Genomic DNA, 26,708 nt, shown 5'->3' on the forward strand with positions numbered 1-26,708 from the left:
ATCCCCACTAGTTCTCCCCATTCAGTTCCTGCCCAGTTGCAGAAACCTCCAGCCTACCACTCATTCTCCCAGGACAGCAATAGCTGATCTCCCAGACACCTACATGTAAGGCAAGCTAGTAAATGTACTGCCCATGTGAATATCAGAAAAGAGGAAAGAGGAGAGAGCATGAAGGAATAGAAGCAAATTGTCTCTAAATATCCAGTAAAATCAATGTACTCTTCTGTGTTCCTATGTGATATCTGGCGATAGTAGGAGCAGGTGGAGGCTTTGCCTGTTTGGTTCAGTGTTGTTCGTTGGCTTGTTCTGCTTTGTTTTCAAGTTTTGTTGAGTTAGGCTATATTTTAAAGGCAGATTCCTGACAACTCTGATGTGAGCTACTATCGCATGGCCTTTAGGGCACCTTTTGTCCATAAAAGAGGTGAAACATAGTTCTGCCATGTTTTCTCCCTTCTGCAGAAATGCAATTCTCTCTTCCTCAGCATGTTCCTTATAACAAGGGTACATCCTTGATATAGATACACCAGCATAACATTCCCACCCATCAGGAGAATTCCCTACTTGGTATTTGCAGGCAGCTAAATACACCCTGATATTGTTTTCCATCACACATGGGATGTGAAAAATGATCCACCCCTGAACGTGGAACTTGCTGTGCTTTCCCTACAGTACTGATATGTCTATTCAAAGCCAAGTGCAAACTCCAGGAGAAGGGAATACTTGCTTTAAAGGCAACTGGCTCTCACCTTCTTGACAAAAGATATTGCCATAAAAAGCAGTCTCCTTTGTCTCTGGCATGGATATCAGGGATGCGGCAGACCAGAGGAAGGGGAAGCGCAGCCCCACTGCTTCCTGCAGGGCTTGGGACTGCTCTCTCCCATGATTGGATATGGCAGAGGACTGACTTGCCACCACAGCTTAACACTGTTCTTTTTATGTCTCTGCTTATGTAAATTAAAAACTTTTAAAACCCCAGTGCATAGGATTAGACACCAAAGCAGCAACTTAAGATGGAAATTCTCAGCCCTTTTATAACCTTTTTGGGCACTTTTTTCAGTTGGGAAATCAGTGTGATTTTTTTCACACGTAATTCCTCAAATATGAAAGTCATGAAGTATGAACTTTTAAAAGCAATGCTCCTTACCATCCACTGTCCATTGCAGAAAGAATGGTAGCAGAATGAAATAGCTTGACATTCTGCTTTCATGGTGTGCTTTGTACTTTTCTTTCCTTTGGAGAATGTGCCTATATTTTAATAAGTCCCAGTGAGGGAAAGGCTCTGCTGTAGGGAGAAACTTTCTCTAAAGACATTCTGACATGGTTTTTGCTGTCTTTCAGTCTCTTTTTTTGAGTGGGACAGCTTCCTCCAAAAAAAAAAAAACAAACCCCAAAAAGACCCCCTCTCTGCTGCAGAATGAGTCTCATTTGAAAGAGCTCTAGGAAGAGCAATTGCTGTACAACTCTGCTCTGTTCTGTTTTCTTTCAGTGCATAAATCTGGTAACTAATCTCACAATTACTACCTGGTCGGGAAGTCACATGCTGCACAGAACTGGCTTAAGCCAGGCCAGCTTTTTGCAGCCATGTAAAACATCCTGTCCCAGTTGGAAAGCTGTGCTAGGTTTGTCCCTCACTGCCACCACCAGTGATGCTCTGACCCTGAGCAGCTGCTGTCACTTGTCCCTGAGAGCCAGACCTCCAGGTCCCAGTGCTGTTGCCAGAGGCGCTGCTACACTGTGGAAGATTTCGAAAGGCCACCACTGTGAGGAGCAGGAGTGAGACAGCTTTGTTAGAAGGCTCCAGGTCATTCTCATGCATATTGCAATGTGGAGCTTAGACTCTCATCCTCTGAGGAAAAGGCTTTGGAAACTTGGTATGTTCCTCTTCCCCTTCAAAATAAGCACCATAAAGATTAGCTCAGTTGGAAGGCAAGTCGCCCCAGCATCTCCTCTTTCAAGAGGTGTTAGTTACATTTTGGTTATCCTCCTAACTGAAGTAACTTTTTTTTGAGGAAAAATCAAGATGGTTGAAGTGCAGGCCAGACCCACTGCTGACACTCCTCCTCACCTCTTCTTCTCCTGTCTTTTGGAAAATATGCCTGCAGCCATCTCACACCTGACAGCTCTCACCAGGTATGGGCTAAATGGTGAAAATCAACCCAGAAGAGAACACTTTCTTTTCTTTTTTACCCAGAAGAGCATGCAACAGTATGGGTAGAGAAGAGGAAAGCTAAACAATTCTCTGGAGTCAGCTCCCACCAGGGGTTACCTATGGGAACACTAATGAGTTTGGAGAGTTCACAGAAAAGCTGCAAGCCAATTGCAAACTGGGCAGGATAAGGTGCTGCAGGACCCAGAGCACTCTCACAGCATGCTGCCTCTCTTGTTGCTGTGACAACAAAACTCATTTGGAAACAAAGATTTGACTTTGTTTTTTATTTCAGAATTGACTTCCAGTGATAAGACTGAAGCCCCCTCGAAAGACAAGAAGGCAACAACTAAACAGCACCAGTTATACAAACCCAATCTGTATATTCATGTTCTCCTCCTTCCCCTTTACTCTCTTTGCAAGCAGAGCGCTACTCAACCAGTATGCTAAAAATGCACCACAGAAAGTCTCTTTCCTACTGGGTGGGTCTGACTGCCTGCGGCAGTAAAATAAACTCCATTGTATGTTTGATGTACCCTGAATATATCTGCATGCAAAGCTAGTATGAATCCCCGTCTAAGGCATTATTACCCTAAGAGTCACTAAAATACTTCTTTCAAGTTTCTAAGGCCTTTCCTTAGATTTTACTACTCGCTTGTTGCTCGCTTGTTACGTCCTCTCAATAAACAGAGAGCAGATGGTAAATATTAAATGCAGGTAAGTTTCAGCAACTCAAATTATCATATGCATTTGTGGTTCATGCTCAAACACTAAGAAAAACACGGCACTTCCCAGCATACAAATTATCTGAGCTGAACAGGCATACCTATTATGGGCACAGCTTTTACAGTGGAATGGGGGGGACTGTGCTACTTGCCAGAGCCAAACTCACAACCCCATCTGCATGCAGTGGTAGAAGATGTGCAGTTGTGTGCATCTATCTTTATATACCCATACATAATTTAGTAAAACTTCCCCAGCAGAACCTGTGCAGATTCACGTCTTCTATGAACTGGGTAGATCACACACTGAAGACCTGGGTGGGGAGCACTGGCATGAAGGGGAGAGACAAAAATTTCTGACATCCCTTTTCAAAGCAAACCAGTAAACAAATGAGGGAAAACAGAGGCTGCCAAATGCAGCCAAAGTGATCGTAGTGAATCCAGTTATATGCCACATGAAAAAGGCCCCCACAAACATGTCAGCATTGTGAGCCTGAAGGGGAAAGGGGCTGCAAGTAAAAACACAACTGACTCACCTATTTTCCTTGTTTAGGATGAGAAAAAACTACCGGAAGATAAACAGCTATGGTAATTCTTGAAAAGCAAAGGTGATTTTATAAACTTCCCTTTTCTAGTCACCTTCAATAAAGTGGAATTATCAGCCAAACAAAATTTACTTCACTTTTGAAGTATGATTTTTAAGCTTGTAGGAACCTTCAAAATAGGAAAATGCCACCCAAAATCAGCAACTAGGAGACACAAGACAGCAGATACAGATCACTACCTGAAAAAGAGCTGAATATTCTGAATATTCTACCTTGCTTGCAGCGCCAGGCAGGTTAGTACATGCTGGTTTCATTTAAGTAACTTTTATCCTTCTGGAAATCTTACTGCAAAGTGTTTAAAGCAAACTTGAAAGAGAGAGATGCATGCACATAAACTGGATAATGCCTCCCCAGCACTTGGCAGAATTTCAGAGTTGAGTCATACATTATGGCTCTGTAAATTTGGGCTTTGTGTAAGTGATAGTGTTAGATTCTACCCACTCCAGATTTTAAATCACAGGGGATGAAGCTCAGACATGTAATGGTTGATGTACATCCTCCACTGTAAAATGCACACTTACTGATATATCAAAGGGAGACTGTTCCTCTCAGAATGCTGAGAGAATGGCTGAACATCCAAATAGAAGCATCAGTAGCAGGTAACTGAAGAGATGAGGAGCTGGATCCCAATCCAGCAAAACAAATAGTGAAGAGTGCAAGTAAACCTTGAGAAACCTTGAAAGAATTGCTGGGGCTAGACGATTGCTGAATTTCAGATCTAACTGACCAAAACTACATAGCTTAGGTTGCAGATCAATGGGCTCCTTCAAAGCCATCAACATATTCTGTTCCCAAGACCATGAGGGCTCTTGTTACCATCAGCTGGAGGGGGTGGGCGTGTGTCAGCTCCTCTAAATGTGGATGGAGCCTGAGGTTGCATTCCACCATACTAAGTTCACCTCACTTGTATAGCATTCATCTGCACCTTTGATCATCAGCACCGAGTACCTTCCCTTAATGTGGACGGGAAGTTAGGAAGGCAGCAGGCACAAGAGAGAGAGATAATGGAAAACAGAGGACAACAGCCAAGAAAATGGGGACCAAAAATGGGTCACATCCATATACCCAGTCCTGTCAATGCTGGTCGCCTTCAAAGACCCCAAATATGGGGGCAAGCGTAGTTCAAAACTGTCCCCTCTTGACCTCCCTTCTATTTCTTTGGTACTGCTTGATAACAAAAGAAGAGAAAATCACCACATTTAGACAAGGTAATACAGGACAACTAACTCATGCAAAACAGTTGCATCCTGGATGGTAGCCCACACACTTCAGAGATTAGCTGAAGCTCTGAATTGCAATTTGAGTAACTTCCTTTGATGTGCCATCTGGTGAATCATTTACTGGGAATGTCTTAATCACATCAAAGGCATCCATCAGTGCACATGGATTTTTTCAGTGTTCAGGGCTCTGCCTATATATTGCACTCACGGAACAGATATATTAGTACAGAATTAAGCTTTACCGCAGTGCTTTCTCCCACAGTAATAAAAAAAATCTGCAGCGTATTACCACTATGGCCTCCAGCACTGGTTTTCGGAAGAGCAATATTTCACTATAACCTCAAAAAAGCTGCTAGTCTATGATCAGCCTTGCTCGTATTTCTGAAAATTTGGAAAAATAGACACACATCTGTGGTATAAAACAAAAGTTTAGAAGCATATTCCCCTATTGAGAGGACCCACTGACAGCATGCTCTAATGTCAATTACATTGATGTAGATCTAAGGTTGGTATAAGGAAGGAATTTTTAACAATGAGGGTGGTGAAATACTGGAGGTTGCCCAGGGAGCTGGTAGATGTGTCATCCCTGGAGACATTCAAGGTCAGGCTGGGCAGGGCTCTGAGGAGCCTGACCTAGTTGAAGATGTCCCTGCTCATTGCAGGGGGGTTGGACTGCATGACCTTTGAAGGTCCCTTCCAACCCAAACTATTCTATGGTTCTATGACATCCATTCCCCATACTCAAAATGAAAATCTCATTACTACTGACTCCCTAAATCCTGAGGCTAAATTAGGGTCATATTAAAAAAAAAGGAAAAATCTTCCTTGCTACTAAATACAGTTATAAAGAGCCACACACAATTATATTCCCAGAAAGTCAAGGCCAGGTTATACCTATTTGCATATGTAAGCCTTATCTTGCTGCATAAGCACTTCCAATTGTCTTATCCTTCAGCATCTCCCCAACATACCCGCCGCAGCTCACTGCTTTTCCACGGCCGATAACAGGACGCCCTCAAAGCCCCACAGACCCCAACCACCAGGTGCCCAAGCCAAGACAGCTGCCAGGGAGGAGAACGGGAACGGGAACGGCCACGGCCCGCAGGCCTGCCGGCCTCACCCGGGCCCGGCCGCGACCCGCTGCCCCGGCCCGGCCCGGCCCGGCCCGGCCCGGCCCTGCAGCCGCACCAGCCCCAGCCCCAGCCCCAGCCCCGCCCCGCCCCGCCCCGCGGCGGCGGCAGCGTGTGTCGGCGGCGCCGCGCTCGGCCTGATTTACGGCTCTGCTGAAAACGGGTCCCCGCCGCCGCACCGCCACAGCAACAAGTCGCGTGAGTGCCGCGGCGCGGGGCGGCGACCTTGCGGCCGGCTGAGGCCCGCGCTCAGCCCGGGCCCCGTCCCGCTGCGGCTCCCAGTCCCGCTCCGCCGCGGCAAGGCCCGGGCGGCGGCCGAGGCGAGCGGAGCCGCGTTCTGTCGCCGGGGCCCTGCGGCTGGCCGTGCCTCCCCGGGCGGGCGCCTCCCCCAGCGGCGATGGCGCGATCCCCCTGAAATTCGCCGGGAAAGTTTCCTAAGTTTCCCGCGGGCCTGCCGGGCTGCCTCGGCCCCGGGCGGGCGTGGACCGCGCTGCTCCTCCCGCCCAGGGCCCGGCGAGGAATGCAACAGACGAGCCGGGATGAAGGCAGGCACCCCTGGCAGGAGCCGCTCGGCAGCGTCAGCCTCCCCTTCCGCTGCCCGCGATGCGGCGACCACACCAGGTTCAGGAGCCTCTCCTCTCTGCGGGTGCACCTGGAGTACAGCCACAGCTACGAGGAGAGAAGCCCCCTGGCCAAGAGCAGCCTCTTCTTACCCCTGAAAGACGCGGAGCTGATCTCCCCGCCGGACCCTGCGCCCCAGGGCAGCCTGGGGAGCCCCGGCAGCGCCATACAGCAAAAAGGGCCCTACCTGAATTTTTTAGGCGATGCGTCCTGCGAGAGCACGAAGCGCGGGCAGCCTCTGGAGGTGGAAGCCGAGCGGCCCGTGTCCTACGTTGCAAGCTATGTGTCGGCCGACTCTCCCAGCGAGCAGCTTTCTAAACCGGGCCTCCCGGCCACTGACTCCAAAGCCTCCTTCGAGGCACATGTCAGAGAAAAGTTTAACAGGATGGTAGAGGCCGTGGACAAAACAATTGAGAAGCGAATCGACAAGCTTACCAAGGAGCTGGCCCAGAAGACAGCGGAGCTGCTGGAGGTGCGGGCAGCTTTTGTGCAGCTCTCCCAGAAGAAGCAGGAGGTGCAGCGACGGGAGCGGGCCCTGAGCAGGCAGGTGGACGTGGCAGTGGAGATGATCGCAGCCTTGAAGCAGCGCCTCACCGAGTCCGAGGAGGAGCTTCACCGGAAAGAGGAGTAAGTGGAGAAGGGAGAGCTGATGGCTTTGCGCGGGCTGGCCAGCACCTGTGCGAGCAAAAGCCCTTGGGGAAGAACAGAGGGAATGGTTTGGTCGCTTGCTGATTATGAAAGGGCCTGGTGCTCTCCAGCTTCTGATCACTGTATTTCTAGAGCTGTAGCCCATGTGACCGTGTTCCCTGCAAGGCAGGGTGCCCTCAAAGCCTCACAGACCCCAACTACCAGGTGCCCCTGCAAGGCAGCGGACAGCTCCCTGAGCACGTGGCTTTCATGCTTGACTTCCCAGTGACTAACTTTTAGTGCCTCTGTTGTGTCCCAGGTTTCATGGGTGTAGGGACAAGTAGAAGCTATCATTGGCATGTAATCTGATTTACACTGACACCTCTAATCCATCTTCTTTTTAAGAAGAGGTGGGTAGATAGTGCTAGAGGAAGTATGTAAGAATACCAAATAGCACCTTCTCCCTGAAGTTGTCCCTCCATAGTCAGCAAGCTGCCTGTGGTGTGGGGTGGTCTCCCATGCAGCAGGAAAGCTGTACTGGAGTCAGTGCTAAAAAGGCCATGACCAAGCAGGTGTTCCAGATGGACACAGAACTGTGAAACTGGAATCACTTTTATGGGAATGGGAAGCAGATGTCAGAGTCATTCTGACTAACCTAGGCCATCTAAAAATATGTTTGTGATGCATCCATTAAAAATGTAGTGATAGCTGATATATTATTTATACATGAACTACTTAGTTTATTCAGCACTTGCTGAAACCTTTCAGGCTCTTTGAAGCAACACAGCTTATTTTAGAGGAATGCAAAGAAGAGCCTTGGTAATGGAGTGCCTCTAAATCAATTCATCAGCTTACCAAGGGAAGATGAGAAGTGCTAGTTGCCATGACGCTGATCTTGGAAGAAATAAGGAAGGTGGTGTAGGAGTTCAGTGTAGGAAGTTTGCAGGGCTTTCATAATTCCTTCCTGTAGTCTAAGGACTAGAAAGAAAAGATTACGATGGCTCATATATCAGTAGGAAAGCAGAAACCATTCAGTGGAGCAAAACCAGAGTTCTGCAGTGCTGCAGAAGAAGAAAAGGGCTCATGGAAATAGTGTAAGGGGGGAATAGAGTTTTCTGGGTAGAAAGAACGGGTATGGTACGGGGAGAACAACAAAGGACACTGAGAAAAGAACAAGACGGCAAAAGTTGTGATTTTTAACTGTATTAGGTAAAGGCACAAGGAAGAGGTTGCTTACTATCAGAAAAGACTGAACACAGAATGAAAGGAGAAGTGGGGAAACACTGTCCTTCACATTAGGACATTGCTAGGCTTGGGAAAGGCGCAGGAGCTCAGGTGATTGCTGTTAGAATTCTAGCCATCTCTTAAGGAGGAGTGTGAATGCATGAGCAGATGAGGAGGTAGCTCCAAAGTTGGCAATGCAGGGAAGACTGAAGGTTATTTGACTGGTAAGAAATGCTAACCAGAAGAGGCAGCTGCACGGGAGACTTCACCTGAGTACCCAGGATTACTGCTAGCTTGCTTCAGCTTTCAGTAAAGATCAAAAAAACATGACAGCAAAAGCATCAATACGTACACAGTAGTATGTTAATCTCTAAAGGTAAATGTGCCTAATGTATTCTAGTGCATAGGACAAAAGAACATCAGCCCAGAGTACTGAGGGGGAAAAACGGGAGTCATAGTGTGTTTTGCGTGTGCCTGTGCCTAGTCCCATAGTATTACCTCTTCTAGGAAGGTGATACGTGCCAGCAGCAGGGAGGCACTGGATGGTATGCTCTAGTAGAGGGCAGAAGAAAGGATGATCATGACTTTGGTAACAGTGGTGCACTTGTCTGGTTTTCTCATGGACTGTTGGTAAATACTGAGATCTGTCTATATATTCATTGCATTGTGTGTTCAAAAACTTGTTTGGTGTGCTGGAAAAACTTTCTCCTTCAAAAAAGGAGAATCCCAAATTTGGCTTTGATTTCTGGAAGAAGTCCAGATGATTAGAAAGCCGAACAAGACTGCTTAATGGAAATTGCAGAAGCAGGAGTTCTCACTGCAGATTGTGGAAAGTGAAAGGCAGCCCTTAGGGACTGCTTTGATACTTGCTGACCTTCAGAAATAAATGCTATCATCAGTTTCTTTGGATTTTTTTTTTTTCTTTTCATAAGCAATCTTGTGAATATGGGTAAGTTTTACCAAAGTTAGCATTGGTATTGAGCCACTGTAGCTGAAAATTGTTCTTTGGAAAAAGAAAATACCACTTTCTCAGAAATACCTCCTTATCCTATTTTTAAGGAAATAAAGGAAAACGGTCTTCTCTCGGTCTTTCAGTGGTTGTCCCTACTACCAGAGATTATGGAATATGGTGATGTGAAGGCAAGAAAGGGTTCTTAATCAATATGGATTTCTAGATCTCAAAGTGACTGAGGTATGGCTACTCTAGATCAGTCTGAGAGGGGAAAAAAAGCCAAACAAACAAACAAAAAAAAAAACCACCCCACAAACTATCCAAAAAAGGAGAACACTTCTAGTCCAAATCTTAGATAAGGTCACAAAAACTCTTCTTTGGAGGCTTTTCTAGAGAAGAAGCTGAAAACTCTTATGGGATCCCTTCAAATAACTCTTAAATAATAACAATATTCTGATAAAAAAGTTACAGGTGTTTGTACTGGGCTCATTTGCGTATTCCTCCATGTCCACCTGCTCTGTCAGTATCTTACAAGAATGGACAATCCCCATAAGTGATCAGATTACTCCATAATACTGAATTTAACAATTCAGTATATTTTCATCTTTATAAAATGTGCCCTGGGACCTATCTGGGCTGTTAAGCTAGGCCTGCTTCTACATGTAAGAATGAAAGAATTAACCAAATCTGGGAGGTAGAAGAGGACGTATTTGCAGGTGGAACCATCTCTCCTGACCTATAAATTGTTTGGGGGGTGGGGAGAGGGGAAGTTGGGATTTAAGAAACTTCCTCTTTAGAGGAATACCATACAAGAAGATGATGGCAGAAAATAATGGTACAATCGCATTTTGGGTAATGGCTCTGATTTTGGAGATGATTGTGAAGTCAAATAGGAAAGCTAAGGGAAAGGAAAAATGTGCATTAGCAAGAATAATTTGGTTAGGAAGCCCTAAGAAGGCTTAGGGAGGATAGATCTTAATTCTTTGTTTAAACATCTGGTTTCCTGAATATGGAGATGATGCTCTTCTAGGCCTCGCATGTTCCCTTTGTGCCCAGCTCAGTGAAGGCAGACTTGGCACTGCTGTCTGTGACTCTGGCAGTCCTCAGCAGAGGCAGTAGATCAGAGGTCACTTTGATGTGATAGAATTTCATTTTGACCTCTCTGTTCTACCTGTAAAAGCCCACATGTCCCGAGCCTTTGCCTGGACCAAGTGCCGAGGTAGATGCATAAAAACTGTGGTCCACCAAGCAGCCACATTGTCAGAAGCTGGTTTCTCTAGTGTGTTCTTCAAAGCAAGCAGCAAGCCTTTACACTTAGATACTCTATAGGGAGTAAATTCTTCTCAGAGTTACATTGTTGCTGCTAGTCAAAGCACTAGCTTCAAATGACAGCACTGTGAGGTTTTACTGTTGACCTCTCATTCCATGAGAGGGAGGAGTGTTGGTTTAGGCCACCAAGCAGGTTTGGGGCTGCCCATTTGAGGCATTTGTAGGGTCAGTAAGGTCACTTCTTTAGACTTGTCAGTTGATCTTTTTGTTTAAATGGAGCCTATAGCAGTCCAACAAAGGCAGTGCTAAGTGAACATATCTTTTTAGTTAAATTTTAATTTTGTTCCCTGACAAAAATGATTGTGCTAATATGCATGAAGCTACATGCTGTTATATTAGCATGATGCCCTCATGGGGATGAACTGTGTTGAAGAGTAGGACAGGTGGAGGTACAGCACTAACTATACCGATACATAGTTGAAGTGGTATTACTCTAAGCATAGAAAAGTTTTACAGCAGCCACTCTTATATTTAAAAGTCCAAAGGCTGAAGCTTTTTTTTTTTTATTTATTATTTGGGGGCAGGGAGGGGAACCAAACAACTGGATGTTCTAGAGAAGCAGGCACAGCTACCAAAGACAGGTGCAAGTTCCCCAACCTGCCTCAGTTGGGCCCTGGACAGTTTGACAAATGATGGCTACAGGGTCAAGCTTTCAGCAGAGCTGCTGAGCAAAGGAATGATTTAACTAGAAAGTGTGCCCCAAAAGGGATTATTCAATACTTGATGAAGGAGAATGCAACATGAGCGAGTACCGTGATGTTAAAGATAACACAAAAGCCTGCCTAAAGGGAATAAGACTGTGTTGAATAAGATATCAAGAAAACCATTGAAACTACAACCAGCTATGAACTCAACTTCTAGAGGACACTGAAAGGCTTGTTTCTGGGAGTTATATAAGAAAATGAAATCAGTAGAGTTTGATTTTCAGCAAGTCTGACCAGGATAAGCATTTGATGTTATGGTCCTCAACTGGAAGCTATCTTCGATGGTGACATAAACAATTTCACTTTGTTTCCTTATTATAGGGTAAGAGCATTAATGTAGTACATTGCTATATCCCTGACAGTAATTTCTTTAACCAGTGTAATGCATTTATATTGAGAATGGTCATGCCCGTGTTCTGGCATAGCCTGGAATGCAAAGGCTATTTCAGAATAGCTGTGGTGGGAAGTAGTTGTTCCTGCCACTGACTTCACCTTAAATTTGCAATTAATGGAATTATCTGTGCAAGTAACATCTCAACAATGGGATAAAAAGTTGGCTTTTAAAGATCACTGCAATTTATGCTTTAAAACAACAGCTTTCCTTAAAGTACAAATTTTAGCTGTACAACAAAACAGCTTAGATTTAGCTTACAACAAAATCTACTTAGATTTTGCTCTAAGTAGAATGCAACCACAACTATGCATGATTATTCCACCCTCGGTTTCAGGTGATCCCAATCCCTCTTCCCTGTTTCCTTTTATCTTCCCACTTCAGAGATCGCTTCCCTCCAGCAGCATTGGTTCAAGTGTTAGCATGACTACCCACAGAATGGCTATGTGAAATAAAGCATTTTAATCTTCACAGTGTCACCCCAGTAAGTTCAGGGCTCAGATCTAGAGTACAGCTCACTGAATGGGTGCAACTGTTAGGACAATAACTTTCTGAGGGGAGGAGGTGTGAACCTCTTAAACTGAATGTGCTGATAGTGGTGTAGGAATTTGAAACTTAATGAATAGCAGATAGCAGCCTTGAGGCAATAACAGGAATGGGATGATGGATGAGGTCAGTGGTGTTAATACTTAATGAATGTACATACTAAATATTTTCATTAGTAAATCACTTTAGTACTTACTGTAGTAGGAATTTTCCCATCTTCAGGTAAAGTAATAGAAGTGTTTGGTTTTCTATTTCAGGCAGAGTTATTCCAAATACAATTCTCTAAGACGATTTGATACTTACGTGCAGAATCTGCGCAGAGCCTCATGCTTGTCTCCGCCTACAGAATAGTTGCAGGTGTTGAAGTTGCTGTAAATAGTCCTGGGACCAGTGATATGCATCTGTAGGAGGGCTTGGTCGCAATATGAGAAATCGGTAGCCCTTCTTGTCAGTTGTTAAGGAGCTGGAGCTGTCCCAACCTCTACATCTACTCTGTGTATCACATGCCTAACTGCTGAAAGCCATACAAATATTACGAGTATTTTCAGGGTCCACATGCCAGCAACTGCTCCAGTAAAATAGAACTGCAGCTTACTAGTCCTATAAGGAGCACCGTATGTGGTAAAGGCAGAAGAATAAATGTCACCTACTCAGTCCTATGATTTATAACTTTAGTTATCACATCTCGTTCTGGTTTATGACACAGCCTCCGTAAAGAAGGTTTCAGGGTAAGTTTTAAGGCTATCTGCAGTTTTTCTGTGAGAGCAGCTAGGCTGCAGTTGGAATGCAAAACACCAAATTACTTAAGTCTGGTTAATTATAACAGGTTAACTCGCTGGCAGAGTCAGGTTAAAATAAACACTTTGATAGCAAGTCTTTCTTGCCTAAAGTGAGTCCTTCCCTCTGCACTTGTTTTTTCTGCTGAGCATCTCTGAGTTGCCTGCTGCGCTGCAATGTTTCCCCAGACTCCTCTGGCTCTGGGAAGGTCTCTTGTCCAGCAGTTTGGCAGTACAGGCACCTCCTGCTCCTCTTGGACACCTCCCAGGGTGTATCCTCCTTGTCTTTCCCGCTCGCTTGCCTCACCCCATCTCCACAAGCTCCTGGCAGTTTGATGTATCCTCTGCTTTCTGGGCAGCAGAAGTGATCCCTCTTCCTAAAAGGTTTTGTCTGTCAAGAGCACCCACGACAAAAAAAGAAACCCACCTTTTTCCCTGCTGCCCAGTCACAGCCCTTTAACAAAACATTTTGCTATAGTACATACCTTAATATTGGTATAGTAAGCTATGAGCAAACATGAGATCACTATTCATTACAGAGATGTACAGAGATCCAAGCCGCGCTAAGCATCATCTACTCCTCAGAAAATTTAGTGTCAGGATCTAGAGCTTACAGTGCTAAAGCAAGTGCCAGGGTGCAGCTGAGCGAAAAGGGGCAGGAGACTGCAGACTGGTGGACAGAGAGCAAATGGAGGAGCAGAGCAGAGCAGAGTGGGAAAGAGATGATGCTGAGAGCAGAGTAGTTCACAAGGGGAGTTAATAATGCTACATAACCTTTTCTGATAGATCAGCAGTGCTCCAGATGTAGAATAGTCGGCACAGGGTAGCAGAGGCCTCTCATTAGAAAGGGCAGTGCTTCAGGTCTGAGCCAGGCTTTAACAAATGATTCCTGTTTCAGGTAAGCGCTGCTGGCAGGGCTGTTCTGTCAAGACACAGAGCCCAGCGGGCCCATGCTGCTCTGTCTGGTTTGTGCCTCTACCAAGAGGGCCCCACAGTATTTATGGGCTCAGCTTTCCCCTGACTTCATGGGGAGCAGCATTTGACCTCTGTGAACATCCATCTTTCCACAAGCAGAAGGGCAGAGAGTAAAAGATAGAAATTGTATCACATAATCCCAAAAAACTTGGCAGAAGCCTGGAGAAATAAATTGCAAGTAAAATAAAGAATGCAAACAAAATATCATCACAGATATCTAGAAACAGAATTGAAGGGACAAGGTCATCAGTATGGCTAAGAAAAAGTCTGGGAAACTACAATAGACAAGAAAGGCAACTAAACAGATGAACAGCAGCTTCAGGAAACTACACAACTTCTTTGAAACATTTTCCTATTGTTCATGGTGGGAAGAGGGTAAAATTCTTAGAACTCCCTTCAGGTAACCAAGGCATAGCTGTGCACAGAGCAAGCTCTCTGAGGAAGAGGTGTTGGAGCAAATAGAGAGACTTATTAGCAGTCACTCTTCAGGGCTTGATGTTGTTGTTCTGAGAGATGAGAATGAAGTGGAAACAAAGGAGGTAACTGAACTGACAGAAGTGCTGCTTATCAGGACAAAGCATGTGACTGAGACCTAGTGGGTGGGTATATTTTAGCTCCTGTCTTTCTGAAGGGAATTTACAGAGTGCAGGTACCATTCCAGTCCAAAGGAAAATTTTTAGATAAAAGTTATTAAAAGCAGTTTTATAGACTGTACAGAGGCAGCTAAACAGAGAAAAATTATGGAAATGCTGCTATTGCTGCTAAAAACAGTTCCTACAAATAATGACATGTAGGATGCCAAGTTATCTTGAGTAGTCTAGAAAGCAAGGAAAATACTAGGGAATTTATTGACATTATGTGTCTGTTTTCCTCTTGATAGTCAGCTAAGTCTTCCAAAAAAAACCACATCTTCACCCTGTGCTCCTTATGGCACAGCTGACTGAGGAGATATTTGAAGGAAAGGAAAATTTGTGATTCATGCTGTGGAGCAGGCAATTAATGAATGCTTTTTTATTACCTTTGTTGAGATAATTACAAATGTTAGCATTCTTGAAACCATCACCCTTTAAAAAACAAATAGCAGGTACTGAATGTATGTGGCCTCCCTCTGCAGGAAAACACACAAGCTGATTGTGGCCCCAGGAGGGATGTCCTTGTGGTATCCCAGGCTAGCGGCTCCCAGCTCTGCCCAGCCTTCCCACGTGGAGGGCCAGCAGCCTGGCGGGCCACACGCAGTTCTCCTTCCTTACCCAAGGGGTAAGGGATTTGGAGCCAAACTGCTGAGTTCCTGTCCTTTGGAGCTTCCTGTCAACAGTAAAAGAGGAGCCTGACAGAGTGCCAAAGGCTTCAGGTTGCTCCTATGCTAACACAAAACCATAGTGGCATCATGAAATCAAAGAAGTTACAATGATTTAAGTGTGGTGAGAAGAAAGCCCCAAAATTGTCCTTAATGAGTTTAGATTGGCTTCTTCCTAAGGATTGCTCAGTGGCTTTTTATTGGCAGGTTGCTCTGGCAAGTTAATAATCACAGAAACTGTACAGAGCCTTGAAATGGAATTGATTAGCTAAGCTTAACAAGCAAGGTACCTGTCTGTTTCTTAAGATAGATTTTGTGGGTGAGTTAATATAAAGTAAGATTCATCGATTTGGACTTCATCCAAACAATACATGCTTGTTTTCACCTCATTCCTACCATTAGATCAGCCATGCAGACAGCCTCTTCCTGCACTATGCTGTGGTGTAGCTATTTCTGCGAAGCAGTCATGCCCTTCCTCATTTGGCAGGCATTGGTTCCCCCAGTTCCCACCCACTCAGTTTTGTACAAAGCAAAAATTAACATGGTTCCATTGGCAGAGCAAGAACTGTTTATCCAGGCATTCATTAACTGGGAAGTCTACATGCTCAGATTTGCCATTTTTCATAATACATGCTTCACTCTGTAACCAAACTTATCCCACCCAGAAACTCCTCTGATATCAGAGGGCCAAATGGTGACCCAGTTGCTGACAGAAAACTGACAGTATGCAGAGCACTTCACAATGAGCTGTGTCTCAGTACAGAGCTGGGAGCTTTCACAGTCAGTGGTGCTATCTGTTTCCTCCAGTTGTGTTACCAAACAAGGAACATTTATAAACTTCTGACCTAAAACTTGCTCTTCCCACGCACATACTCCTTGGTCTATAATCTGTAGATTATCTGTTAATCTCCCGTGTTCCCACTAGCTCCGGATCATAACACTGCACTTTGATGTACTTGCAGGATTGCAGCCAAAATTAAGTTTAATGGCCACAGTAGCTCTTTTAAGTTAGGAACTACCTCAGTAGCAACCTTAAACTACCACTGTAAGATTATGATAAACCGGGAAGATGAATTTGGGGGTTCATCCATTTCTCTTAATGTTTCAGGGCTGATATTCACATGGGCAAGTTAAAAAAAAAAAAACAAGAAAGAGAAAGTGGCTGTAGTTGTCTCCATATACCTCAAGAGGTGATGCTTAATGACATTTCTACCCTGTGGACCACTAAAGACTATTTCTAAGAGATGTAATAATGTGACAAAAAAACCCAAACCCATTGCCCATAAACTCACATTTAGTATTCAGGTTTCCACATAGTCATTGTGTCCACAAAAGGGTTGAAATCTTTTAATAGAGGTGAATGAAGGACAGTAATTAGCCACCATGAGCTATCGCTGTGAAAAAACGGAGAAACATCAGTAAGTTTTTGACAGTGGTGAGACAAGGGCCTTTCCCATTATTTTAATGCGGCCACATTGCAATGTTTCTGTCTTGCAGAGAAGTTGTTACTTTCAACCACTTCCTGGAAGAAGCAGCAGAAAAAGAAGTGCGGGGAAAGGCCAGGCTCCAGCACTTCATCGAGAATCTGTTGCAGCGTGTGGATCTGGCAGAAAGGCAGCTAGAATATTACCAAAATCAGCAGATGGTGTGCAACCACACCGATGTCAGCGAGCACGTGGTAAGCCAGTGAAGCCCTTCCCTTCATTGTCACCCTCCACCAGAAGGAAAGTACTTGAGTTTGAATACGGGTGGAATCAGTGGCTTAGGTTAATTGCCACTCCAGACAGATCTGGGTTTGTAAAATGTTTCTTTAGACATGTTTTACTGATGTTTTATAGTGCCACTTTACGTGAGTGAAGGGAGCAGGGACTGTAAGAGCAGCAATAGCCAAAGATGGCAAAGGCAGAGCAGAGAATCATGAAATATTTGCCAGGATTTTTTTTCCCTCCCAGCTTTGGCTACTGCTGCTGTTACCTTTGCAACAAACACTTTCCTTCATGTCACTGAGTGACTCAGCAGTTTTTTGGAGATGTCTGAAGATTTTCAGGAAAGATGTGGATCCCTACAGAGGACATGTCTGCCTGCTGGCAAATCGTCCTGCTTTCTGTAATTACCTATTGTGGGGCATTTAGAAATGGTGAATGGATTCCTACAGGCCTGTACCTCACTGATTAGTAACCAAAGCTGTCTGAACACTGGTTTTTAAACTACATAATTTCTTTAAATGCCCTCATTATTAATACTTACCCTAAATATTTTCCCTACAATGCATTACATTTATATGGCAAGTTTCAGCCACATGACTTCCAAAGAACATTTCAGTTTAAATGAATACCCCATGCTGCCTATGCTAAATAATTGCTCATCCTGGGATGTGAGAGGAAAGGCATTTGATCAGGCACTGCACTGAATAGGTATTCAATGGTGGAAAGAAAAGTTCCAAAAGAGCTTTAGATAAAGACCTGAATAAATGTAGATGTGCTGAAATCTAGCACAGGACAGCTCAAACAGCGTCTGTGAGAACATTGAGGGGGACTGTAAAGATGAGCCTCAGTATTAAGTCATCTCCTCTGCTCTTGATATGTTTACTGGGATCCCTGTCTCAGCAGTGTCCTTTGGAGAAGACACTAATTTTTGAGGCAGCTGCCCTGCTTTCTGAGTGACTTCAGCATTCCTCTAAGGTCACGCATCCAAATATTGACCAGCCTGACCTTCAGGAGGTAATTACAGAAAAGCACACTATGAGGTGGCTCCAGACTCTATCCAAGACCGATGACAAGCAGCGTTAGGCTGGGCAAAAATCCATCTGCAAAATGTGGACAATAGCAGGGACAGAGGGAACATTTAAAAGAACAGAATCATTTTCAGATGCCAGATCTGACTTGCTTGGCTCAGTGACTTCATTAAATGATATTCAAAGGCTCAGTCTAGTTGCACTGATGGGAGATCAGTACAAAGAGCTGATTTATTACCCAGACCGATGAGAGCTGAGCTGGCATTAAACACCTCCTTTCCTCACCCCCACTAAAAGAGGGACTAGACAAAGTGTTTCCACACTATGAACCAAACTGTTGTAAAAAATGAAGTCATGCAAAGTTTTGCTGGCACTGAGGCTATGCTGTCCTTAGCTGGTCTCAGGATTTGGGGTGGAAAGGGAGAGAAGTGCGTTCTTGCCCTCCACCCCCCAGTGCTGCTGTAAGCAGAGCCAAGGGTTCATAGCTGAAGTTTCCTAGCTGCTTGTGTGAAGGAAATGTATCATTGCAAAATTAAACACTCTGAGAGAAAGTTAATTTAATACAGCTTATTCAGGCAGTGTCCCTTATTAATTCTGTTGAACACAATAATTACTTCACATTGTATCCACACTGTTTAATCTAATGTGAAAGATCGCTGTTCAGCCCACACTTCTTTAGCAATTTACTTTGATTATAGTTATGATAAAAATAATGGGGAAAAAAATCCAACCACTAACAACTTATACATTACAAATTTTTAAAACAGATGTAATAAGATGGAGGAGTAATAATCTGTACAAGTTTGTGGGGTTTTTTTGAGTTTCATGAATATTCTACTAGTTTTAACAGCAGGTGAAAATGGAAATATGATTTTGAAGACTGCTCGTATTTTATCCCTGTGCTTTAATTACTTGATAATGTAATATTAGTATTAATAACCTGTTTCTGTTTTCTTTGCAGCTTGCAGACATTTCATTAAATAAGAAACCCAGATGCCTGTATGTATATCTTTTTATTTTTCTCTTACTTAAATACACTAACTTGACATACTTACATTCCTGCTTTTGCATTTCACCTTCTCCGAAAGCCTGAGTCAGGTTGGGTTTGGATCAGGTTCTTTATCTGAATATGATCTATATTATGTCATGTAATGGAATGAAAACAGACTTCTGCTAAATCAAAGCTAAAATCAGATATTCTTTGAAGGAAAAAAAAAGGAAAATAGTAATTTTCTGTTAAATGAATGACTCCTTCCTGCTGACTGTAATAGCCTATTGCAAAGCTGCGGTAGTTGAACCTTTTCAGCAAACACAAGCTAAGTTTCAGATTAAAATATCTTTATCATTCTGTAGGTAGGAGAGAGACAGTTGTCATTTCTTAACTGACAGTAATACTGTTGCCTTAAAAATCACATGTAAGCAAACAAGTGCCCCAACAAAGCATGAGCACCAACAACTTAATCTCAAGTTACTCAAACTCAAATTATTGAATCTCAAGTTACTCAAATAGCTGTCCTGGGAGCAGCAGAACTAATTGGGGCTGGTTTCCCATGTGTTTGTGACTTGGTCACGCGTCCCAGTGACTGGTTTGGAGCATCACGCGTGCTGATGGCAACCTTTCTTGGTGGGGACATGAGTTTGGGTCTTTTTCCCATTTCCATGAAACTTGTTGCATCACCACAGGTCTGGGACTTCTATGTCCCAGCCACATTTGTTTGTGTCTGACCAACAGGTTCAAGAATTAATGGAAGACTGAGACACACATGAACAGATGGATGAGCTGGAAAATAAACTAAATACAATGTATAGCTTACTGGGAGGGGGCTTTTTGCTCTTTGGCTGGTTTTTTTTTCTTTTTCGTGTATCTTAGTCCTAGCAGGCAACTGGCCAAGTACCCTTTTGCTCATAAGCACTGTTTGCATTAACAGCATGGGGCTTTAGCTTTGGGTTTTCTACTTTTTATTGCTTTTATAGCTTTTTTTTTTTTTTTCTTTTCTTACATACTGATTTGAGATTCTGAAAAAGTTGATTGTCCAAAGTAGACTTTGAGTTAGTTGACTGTGTATACACTGTTCAGGCTTCTAGATGCCTTAATATGATTGGAATCAAGGAAAATAGAACTGATATATAACTAGTGACTTGGTGAGATACTGACAAGTCTTTGGTCAAATATAATGCCGTTTGGTAAAACCCAGTAATTGCTGGCAAATAGTTCAAAGGCATATATGAAATTGTTTAGAGGTTTCTATTTAACTAATGATACACTTTTCCTTTGAAAAGACACTTTCAAAACTAGAATTCAGTAATAGCCTTTATTTGAAGTTACCAGATTAAAAATACCCCTGCTTGTCCTATGAAGCAAGGAGTATAGAGGAGAGGATGCTCAGAGGGGTAGGAAAGTTTTATTTTGCTCTGCCTGTTCTATGGATGAATCCAGCATTTGCATTCACCACATCAAATGAGGTTTTAACTAGTTAAAAAAATTGGGAAGTGTTATTACCCATCCAGAAAATTCAGTGTAATCTCAGGGGGTTTGAGGCCACTGATGGCTTACATTGTTTGGGATCAAGGCTGGACTTGCAATCCCTCTTGCTTCAAGGCCTCCACTTTGCTGCCCAATTCCTCTTCTGCACTTTCTCCTGGCTGTTTTCAGGAAATGCCCTACTGAGGGCATGGCAGTCCTTTGCTGTTGCTCACTAGCTGTTTCTCAAAGGCACTGAGACTTGCGACACATCTGTGCCTAAATCAACTGCAAACGCCAGCTCCCATTGTGAAGAAGCTAGGGACTGGGTCTCTTCAGAATCATGAGACTTGTCTTGAAAAATACTTAATGTTTGTGAAATGCAGCAAGAATAGGATTGTTCTTAAGTGCCTGTGGCAATAGGGTGCATTTAGTCACATCATTTCAGTCTTTTTCCATAATGTGACAGATTAGGAATATGTTTGAGTAGAAGTTCAGGCTCTCACAGTCACTTATATTGAGGAGCTGCCACTTTCAGGCAAAAACCACTTCCTACACCTGGAGCTAGCAGCATTGCATTTCCTGTGCATTACTTGCATCTTCATCCACCTTAGATACTTTCTTACCCTGATTGTGAATTAGAGACAGACATCCATCTTCTCTACCATAAACTCATTCCATTTAAATACAGTTTAGCTCTTTTAGACAATCCCCTCTGATCATACTAACCTTGACCTTCTTCTGGTTTTAATAGCATCACTCAGTGCAGCAGAAGAGTGACTAACACCATCTGCAATCACCTGCAAGAATGCCTGCATGTGCTTTGGGATGTAACTTTTTCACCATAACAAGATCTGAGAAAAACAGAGCAGTACACCTTTTAACAACTAACAACACTACTAGCAACTGTAACAAACAATGCCCAAGAAGTGATGATAAACCATAATGGCCAACCCTTGTGCATTTACACAGGTCATTTCTAACCCCCAGGAAGCAGTCAGAGCACAGGCCTGCACCAGGCCAGCATGGCACCGTGCCTGCAGACTCCAGCTAAGACCTGCATGACATTTCCCTCCACCCCCCGACTTTCCTATAGAGAAGTCTGGTTGTCAAAGCTGCCAGGCAGGTAAAACTGTTCCGTAGGTAAGGCTCGGTTCCTGTGCCGTTGACTGGCTCTCACTGCCTTCCACCAACAGACACTTTCATGACACCCCTCTGGTCTTTTTAAAGAGCAGGAATGCACTTGCGCTGCACAGACTTGAACAAAAGTGCTTTTCCCAAAACTGGCTCTGTCAAGTGATCAATATTGTTTCACTTCCAGAAGAAGTAATAGAACAGATACATGGTTTCCAGAAATAATGAGCTATGGAAAATAGCCCGGTGGGAACCCTTAAGAGATCAACTTGTACATCAGCACATCTGTTCTTCACTTCAGTCACAGTAGCTGGGCAGACATGAGCTGGTGCCTTACATTTGTAGTGCTGCTGTAACACTACATACATCTGCTGTAAAACATTTCAAGATTATGTTAAAAGAGACTGTAATGATCTTACTTAGCTGAACTGTGGAACTGCAGTTTCAACATAATATTTCAGAGTAAGAGGGCATGGTTCAGCCTTTGCAGCACCAGGCACTGTGCTGTCTCTGCCTGAGCTCACCAATTTCAGGAAATCCTGCTGGGCTTGAACCATCAGAGGAACAAAGAATTCAGCTTACTTTGGCCTTTAAGCTTTCATACCCCTCTTCCCACCAGTACTGCACTCTCCTCTTCTGTTTTAAATCAAAGCCTGAAAGCAAAGCTAAAGTTTCCCTAGGTGGGGGGCTAACATACAGGTAGACTGTGGTGTTTCCTGAGCTATTTGCCATTAGTAGCAGCAGTTCCTTGGGCCCTGGCCACACGCCAGGGCAGTTCTGAGATCCCACCTAGAAGTTCCTAGAGTTCCTGTACTTCGTACTGTTATTGGTACTCTGTGGTCTTCCAAAGACCATGGGATGTTCATTCTTTGCAGAAGGTTGCTGTGAACATGGGCATCTTTAAAAGCCCTTTAGATCACCAAATTATGAGACTATACACCGCAGTAGGGTCTCAGCACTCCAAGATCAGCAGAATTCTATCTGAATAAAAGTGTAGATGACCATGCATAAAGAGTCCACCAGTAACACGTGTAGGAGTTCTTGCAAATCTGTTTTTAACTTTCAGCCTGGTCCTGTAAAACAAGGCTATTTCTGTCTTTAAAAATGTATGGGTTTGGAACATTTTGGGGACCTACCACTTTGCAAGACTGAATAATAGTTAATAACTATTATTAATTTCAGGAGCCGAGGAAGTCAACACGCTTCATATAACATCCCTGACGCAAAGCCTCATTCCTTTCAAAAAGGAAGAATCTTGTTGAAAAAGACAAAAGATGAAAAAACCAGCTTGCAGCCAGTGAAGTGCTTCTATGAACCTATTGATTGCTCAAGAGAAATATGGAGAGCACAAAAGAAAGGTGAACCAGTCTGCTCTGCCAGGAAAGTGAGCACAAAATCGAAGATGGGTAAAAAGGCCAAACCGCTATAGGAATGGTTAGCAATATGTAGTAACACAGGAGCTTGGCTTCAACCAAACAAATACTGAATGAAGTTAGTCATCCTACTTTTTCCTATCTGGCCATGCCAAAACAGATCAGTTATAATATATAGAAATATATATAGTATGGAAGATTTATATTATTTAGTTATGCCATTCCCTCTTTGGGCACCATAAGAGAAGGGACATTTTATTCAGTTTACATGGAGGTTTTTCTATTTATTTATTCATTTATTTATTTATAGAGCTTGTTTTAAATGACTGCAGTTACCTTGCTGGGCAGTACTGTGGCTGGACATTTCAATTATTTTAGTGGCAGCATGTGGCTTGGTAATGTATTTCCATCTGTGCTGTTGCTGAAGTTCAGAAGAATCCGTTTAATCGGCACCTAAATATTCAGTCTTTCAGTTTAGGTAGGTATAAGATCAATGATTAACTGTTACCTGCACAGATATACTTAGATGCAAAGCGTCTACTTGAGTTGCTTGAAGGCTGTTTACAGCAGGTAGATTGCTATCCTTGATTTTCTGCCATAGGACCAGTTGGGCACATTTACATATTTTATTACATACATTAAACAGCTCAATCCTGCCAGCAGCTTCATTGTCTGTCGGTACAGGTTTGGGCTGCTTTGGTGTCTCAAGGATAGCTTTCAAATTCCAGAAGCTTTATGGCTTTGTCATATGCACCAGCCTCTGGTGTCACTTAGCGAGGAGATCAGAAGCTGGTACCGTGGCCCTGACAAGCATGGACTACATTGAGTCAGAGGAGAAGCTTCAGTACCAAGCGCCAGCAGCAGGTTATCATGTGGCACAGCAAGTGAACAGCTAAAGCAGTGTATTACATTGCATGGTACCACGTTCAATGCCTGTGCTTGGTTTTAGGCATGAGAGGCCTAAAATGGCTATGATCATAACTGAAGCCTTCCACGTTTTTATCTCTGAAGAATCTTTACAGGGCCAAGAGATCCCTGAATTTCAATTAAAACCCGAGAACAAGGAAATTAGAGATGACTGCAGGATGGGAATGCACATGTTTACATTGCTTTGTGCCAATTAAAAGGATCCTTATTTATCAGAGTATTTCAAGATTTTTTTTGTGTGCACAGTTTTTTGGTAACATGAATCCTCATGCCATGTTTACAGATATGAACATCCTGTCGATGTTACTGATGAGATTTGTTTTCTCAAGTAAAAGAAAGGATAGGTGAGACAAGTCTGTAATTTATTTTTTAAATGCTCATAACAGATGTAAATTGTTTATGTGGAAGGTGATTTTTACAGTATGTGTACAAAGATTTGTGAGAAATGTTTTTCATTTTTTATAACTATGACTGTAAGCAGAACTGAGTATTAGAAGACAGTGTATCACTATGATTACTGCTGCAATAAGCACCTGAGTTGCAGAAGATGACCAATCAGTCAGCTAGGATCAGGTAACTACAGATGTCACACATTTGTCAGTGTACAGGACTTCCAGAAAGTAGCAGAGTGAAGAGAGTAGTATTCCTCACTTTTATTTTAAATATTGTATATGGAACAGTCAGATAGATGTTTAAAGTTTCTCAACACTGTTTCAGTAGAAAGTCACAGTGTAAAACCAATTCAGGTATTTAGTTGTAACGACATTTTCATACTTATTTAACTATGTCACAAGGCCATGCTTGGCCTTACGCTAGGCATTGTGTGTGGTGCAAAGGAGTTGTTAATTGTGTTGCATGGGCTTGGGTCAGATCATGTGTTACAACTTTCTTAGGCAAGCCACAAACTAGAAACATCCTTGATTTTTTCTGTTGCTTCACACATCCTTTTACAAACCTGAAAAAAAATCACCCTTTTTGAAGATAATAAAGGTGAACTTTAGGAAGATAAAGTAAAATATTCATGTTCCTTTATCCACTTGACACTGAAAGAATATTTTTATTTTTAAATGCCTATCTACGCTGTTAGTCACCAAAGTTAAGTTCTGAACTACAAGTTCACAAACGAGATGTTTATTTTATTATTTATCGCGCCAAAATCTTGACTGTAAGTTGTCCTTTTGGGGGAGGAAGAGAAAAAGAGAGTAAAAGCAGTTGCATGTTCTTAAACTTTTCAAAGCCTAAATTACAGTTATTTGCTGAACAAATGCCAGGTTAGTTAATTGAGAGAAATTGGATTGTACTGTAACCCCAGATAAAAGTTTTTAGAATATAAACATTCTAATAATAAAGATATATTTCTCAATTACTGTGTCATTTAACTCTGTGAAATACAATGTTTCTTACAAAAGTCTATCAACAGCAGAGAAAAAGACAAGAAACAGCCGCCCTGCTTGGACTTCTGTATATTCCTCAGATAAAACACCATGTCAGTGAAGCTGGGCTGTGATCTATCAAAGCATTACAAATTAACCTGAAAGACAGCTACAGCACCTGGCCCACACAGCTTGCATGTCACCTGCCCCTCTCCTACTCTGATGATGCATGCAAATTGTCCTTGAGGTAACCCACACGGTCAGATAAGCTGCCCAAAGCAGAGGTGGTAGAGCGGAGGGAAGGGTGAGGCAAAGGGAATTAAGGGCAGAAGGGATCCTGGGAATGTAGGTGGTAAAGTGTCCCTCACACATTGCCAGTTGCTGAGTCATCATTCCATTGGGTGTCTCCCTGGTTAGACTTGGAAAGAGAGGTTTTCCCATGGGGGAACCAGGTTCCTGTTGAGATGATAACCCGTGGGAGAGGTGCTGTAGAAGGATGGATGAGGAGATGAGGTTCTTCTGACACCCAAAAGCCTGGATAATGTTCATCAGGAAAAAAAACCTCCTTCCCAGACATGTTTACACAATTTACTAGCTCATTTTTAAAGTTAATGTCTGGTCATCAGCAGAACTTGATTGCTGGATGTGTGTATCATGTCTGCACTACATGTCCCATTAATAAAAGTGGAATGCTTGAGAAGGATCAGTAGACACACTAAGCTGAATGTAACTGATGTTACCTTGGGCGTACTTTATGAGGAGGTAACACTGGAATCAGAAAAGGTCAATTTTTAAAAGATTTTTTAAATCTGAAAGTTGTGACAAAGTTGACCACTCATCTTTGAAAAAGAATTTGAATTGCAGTAACTACATTTTGCCCTTTGACACACTTAGAAGACATCTAGGTGGGTTGTCTGCCTGATTCAAAGCGAAAATCGGAAGGACATGGATGCCTCGTTACCACATACTTTTTTTAGATCACAGCTCATCTATAACTAAAATCTGCATCTCAGAGCAGTATGTATATTGTCTGGTTCCTTATAGGTGAGCTTTCTGCTTAAAACAAAATGTTCTGACCAACATGTAACATTATAAGCCAGGAAAACAAGAAACTAATTGAAACCTAGACATTTATGTATGTATATGTATATAGAGAAAGCAATCATTTTGAGATGCTCCTGCCATTCAAAGAGAGAGCATGTTTTTAAAGCACTTGATGGCATCTGACCCCCCTCTGCCTCAGTAGTAAAAAGCCTCCCCCTGCCCAGAGATGAGAACACGTTTGTTTTGTTTCCAGGAGAGTTACTGGAAATATTCAACAGGATATTCATATTCAAAGGGATGGCCACCAATTAGAGCAGTTAGTAGGTCAAACAAATTACCACTTCTATCATCCCTAATAACCCTTCCAATGCCACCGGCTCTTTCAATCTACTTGAGC

At 43.1% G+C, this 26,708-nt stretch overlaps 2 protein-coding genes across 6 annotated transcripts in view; one reads left to right on the forward strand and one right to left on the reverse strand.

Moving 5' to 3' along the window:
- RTKN2 (rhotekin 2) overlaps nt 1–6,716 on the reverse strand; it is a 57,578-nt gene extending 50,862 nt beyond the window's left edge. Inside the window, exon 1 of one of the 2 annotated variants that reach the window (XM_030488720.1) lies at nt 6,632–6,716. The gene's annotated coding sequence lies outside the window, so the exon portion shown is untranslated. Of the gene's footprint in view, nt 1–5,664; nt 5,754–6,631 lie in introns of those variants that run through there. The other variant, XM_030488730.1, reaches the window with a different exon arrangement.
- On the forward strand, nt 5,985–25,257 carry ZNF365 (zinc finger protein 365). 4 transcript variants are annotated; one of them, XM_030488733.1, is made up of 5 exons: nt 5,985–7,071; nt 16,763–16,943; nt 18,961–18,998; nt 22,777–22,952; nt 23,917–25,257. In XM_030488733.1, the coding sequence occupies exons 1-5, from the start codon at nt 6,344–6,346 to the stop codon at nt 23,940–23,942; spliced, it is 1,149 nt and encodes a 382-aa protein (XP_030344593.1). In that variant the 5' UTR covers nt 5,985–6,343; the 3' UTR covers nt 23,943–25,257. The 4 variants fall into 4 exon arrangements, with proteins under 4 accessions (XP_030344593.1, XP_030344592.1, XP_030344591.1 ...); XM_030488732.1 differs by having other exon boundaries at nt 22,777–23,028; nt 23,917–24,003; XM_030488731.1 differs by having other exon boundaries at nt 22,777–25,257.
- Nucleotides 25,258–26,708: the final 1,451 nt, after the last annotated feature.

The sequence above is a fragment of the Strigops habroptila genome, chromosome 5 (genome assembly GCF_004027225.2).
Source record: "Strigops habroptila isolate Jane chromosome 5, bStrHab1.2.pri, whole genome shotgun sequence".
In the NCBI taxonomy this organism is placed as follows: domain Eukaryota; kingdom Metazoa; phylum Chordata; class Aves; order Psittaciformes; family Psittacidae; genus Strigops; species Strigops habroptila.

Bases quoted from the DNA above. Each gene is read 5' to 3' on its own strand.
- ZNF365 (XM_030488731.1), top strand. From the start codon at position 6,344: ATGCAACAGACGAGCCGGGATGAAGGCAGGCACCCCTGGCAGGAGCCG. The intron at 16,944-18,960 runs GTAAGCCAGTGA...TTTTCTTTGCAG, and splicing joins CCGATGTCAGCGAGCACGTG to CTTGCAGACATTTCATTAAA. The intron at 18,999-22,776 runs GTATGTATATCT...TATTAATTTCAG, and splicing joins AATAAGAAACCCAGATGCCT to GAGCCGAGGAAGTCAACACG.